The following is a 2,942-nucleotide window of genomic DNA, read 5'->3' as shown; positions in this document are numbered from 1 at the left end:
AAAAGTCCACAACGCCATCTCACCACCCACTCATCCACATGACGTGAATACATCATTCACCACTATTACACCAGTAAATCCCCCACACCCAGCCCCATCTGACCCAAAGTCCAGCCAGCCATCTCACCCAAAGTCTGCATAAACGTTTTGAACTCCCCAGCGTCGATGTACCCGTCGTTGTCCGTGTCAAACATCTCAAAGGCGTCCTTCATCTCAGAGCCAAACTCCTCCGCCGTAGGCTTCGACAAGTTGTTGGCAATCACGTAGCGCTCAAACTCATCGTACTCTATAGAGCCACTACCTGAAAAGAGGTAAAGTAAAGTAAGTGTTATTGATTTCACACCCCTATCAAGACTATTATGTTATTTAAGACTATTACTTTGATGTCCATCTCAAAAGGGACCGAGACAAACGGGGTTTTTGTGTGGTTTTTTAAATAGTTTTTGTGAGTTTTACGGCACTTGCAACACAATGAATGACGAAGATTAGACGTGTTACAAGAGAGTAACAATCACCTAAAAGAAGGAGGGGAGATAAAGACGATATATTTTTTTATAGGAAAAAAGGAACAAACCACACCAGAGCACCCGCCAACCACCCCCACAATTGGGTTTACTAAGACTTAGACTTAGAGACCCCCATGTCTTGAGACGCATGAGGCAATCAGAGACGACCAGGAAGACCCGACTGCAGCTAAGGCGGGGACAACGCAAATGGGTTGACAGCCTTGAAAACTTGAAAAGTCCACAAAAGACACGAGTTTTAGAACGCTCAGTGTGGGATTCAAACCTGGACCACCCGTTCCGTAGTCCAGTGTGATACCTAATGAGCTAACAAATCGCCCATCTAAGAGTTATAATAATAACGACAAATAATAAGTATAATTTAATAAATAGCATTCTATATCCCCGCTCAACAATAGGTTCTATGCGATTTACATTCTATATTATTATGACAATCACCACTATCACCACCGCAATCACCACCACTACCACAACCATCAGCAGAATCAACACCATCACTATAAACCATAACCATAGCCACGACCACTGTCATTATCTCCGCCACTACTACCAACACCATCACCATCACCATCACGATCACCATCACCATCACCACCACCACCACATACCATCCTCATTCAGTTCGCTGACGGCATCTGTAAACACAATTAACTGCAATTGCAGCATCGTCTTCATCTCATCCACAACAACCACAACCACCACCACCACAACAACAACCCCCCCCCCCCCAACACACACACAGTCACAACAACAACAACCACACTACCACATACCATCCTCATCCAGTTCCCTGACAGCATCTTCCACTTGCGTGTCTGTAAACACCATGAACTGTGACTGCAACAACGTCTTCATCTCATCCAGGGACAGTTTCCCGTCCCCATCATCATCCAGGATGGCAAACGCCTCTTTGATTTCTGAACCGGTGACACAGACAGTTTAGCTTTAGTAGAGGTTTTACGGCGCTCGCAACTGCATAAAGTCATAAGAGCGCCAGAAAATTAGAGGTGTTACAAGAAAGCAACAAACATAAAAAAGAAGAAGGGGAGATAAGGACGATAGCCGTTTGATAGGAAAAAAAGAAGCAAACCACACCAGAGCACCCAACAACCACCCACGGCGACACAGACAAGCGGAGACAGGTTTGAATGATTGTAAAGAATTGTAAATGATTGTACGTTTTTATAAGTAAATGTGAATTGCACTATATAGTTACAAATGGTTGTAAATGAGTGTGAATGATTGTATATGAATGTAAATAATCGTAAGTTATTGTAAGTCAATGTGAATGGTTGTAAAAGATAGAGAATAAGTGTCAGAAGATATAAATATTTTGAAAATGATTGTAAAAGAATGTATATGGTCACAATGTCCGGACAGACAGAATGAGATATTTGATTAAAAAACACACACACAAACAAACAAACAAACAAACAAAAATGCCTGTCATGAGAATCAAACTTGTGTTTTCTTCACGCGACTGTGAAGCATACAAGTATATCACATAAGTCGGTGAACAAAAACAATAACAGAAGCAAAGAAACACACAGTGAAAAAAAAGTGAAAGAAAATTGAATCGTTCGACTCCCACCTTTTTTCTCCTCCTCTGATATCACTCTCTTTTCACCATCGTCTCCCTTGGGAAGAAAAAGAACAAGGCGGTGGATGCAAAAGACTTCTCAAAAAAAAAGAAAAGAAAGTTTTTACGCCCCATGCAACACTACCAGGTTATTGAACCCTATCCAGACGCCCTGGGTCATTTTGTACCCTCGGGGTTGCATTCTTCAAATTTTAGAATACTTCTAGTACGAAGATCTTTTTGAAAATTCCAGTATTTCTCAAAAAATCATTAATTTTGACAGACTACTATGCAAAGCGTATGGATAGGATTAACGAGCAAATTTCCTCTTTAGAAAGTGGTGGCACAGAGTTCTCCACGTTGAATGGATACGATAGTAAAACACGACGTACGGATAGGGTTAAGAGGCGGTACCTCTGAATTTCAAAGTTCATCTCAAATTAAATACATGTATAGAAACATGGAGGTGTCATCTCTGGCTCAGACGTTGATGTGCAGACTCCCACTATTGCTTGCGGTCGCAAGCTGTCTTTATACACTCTGTACTACTTAGATCTAGGCCAGTTCCTCCCTTGATGTTGTCGATTCAGCCATATTGTTCTTTATTCTTTATCCTCACTTAACTTTTTTGCTCCACATCTTCTATTGGACAGTGCCAAACGGGAAACTCCCCATGGACACAAGGTCGGACCAAGCTGAACCTCGAACCCCCGTGCCCACAATCTCACGATTATTCGTCTGCTGGCTCAATCATTAGAGTGTTGAAATAATTCTTCCGGCGGATGAAGGGAAGGAGGGGAAGGTGGGGGAGAAGGAGGGAAAAAATGCGTGTTGGAATG

The 2,942-nt window shown here is 42.2% G+C and overlaps 1 protein-coding gene across 1 annotated transcript in view; it reads right to left on the bottom strand.

Moving 5' to 3' along the window:
• The window catches only part of LOC101861003 (calmodulin), an 8,443-nt gene that overhangs the window by 4,420 nt on the left and 1,081 nt on the right, over positions 1-2,942 (bottom strand). The window contains exons 2-4 of the mRNA XM_005109562.3: positions 2,116-2,161; positions 1,298-1,441; positions 128-301 (exon numbers count right to left, since the gene is read on the bottom strand). Of these exons, the coding sequence (XP_005109619.1) occupies positions 128-301; positions 1,298-1,441; positions 2,116-2,161 (364 nt within the window). The remainder of the gene's footprint in view (positions 1-127; positions 302-1,297; positions 1,442-2,115; positions 2,162-2,942) is intronic.

This window comes from Aplysia californica, unplaced genomic scaffold (assembly GCF_000002075.1).
Source record: "Aplysia californica isolate F4 #8 unplaced genomic scaffold, AplCal3.0 scaffold00790, whole genome shotgun sequence".
Classification (NCBI taxonomy): domain Eukaryota; kingdom Metazoa; phylum Mollusca; class Gastropoda; order Aplysiida; family Aplysiidae; genus Aplysia; species Aplysia californica.
This window is presented reverse-complemented; position numbering and strand designations above follow the sequence as displayed.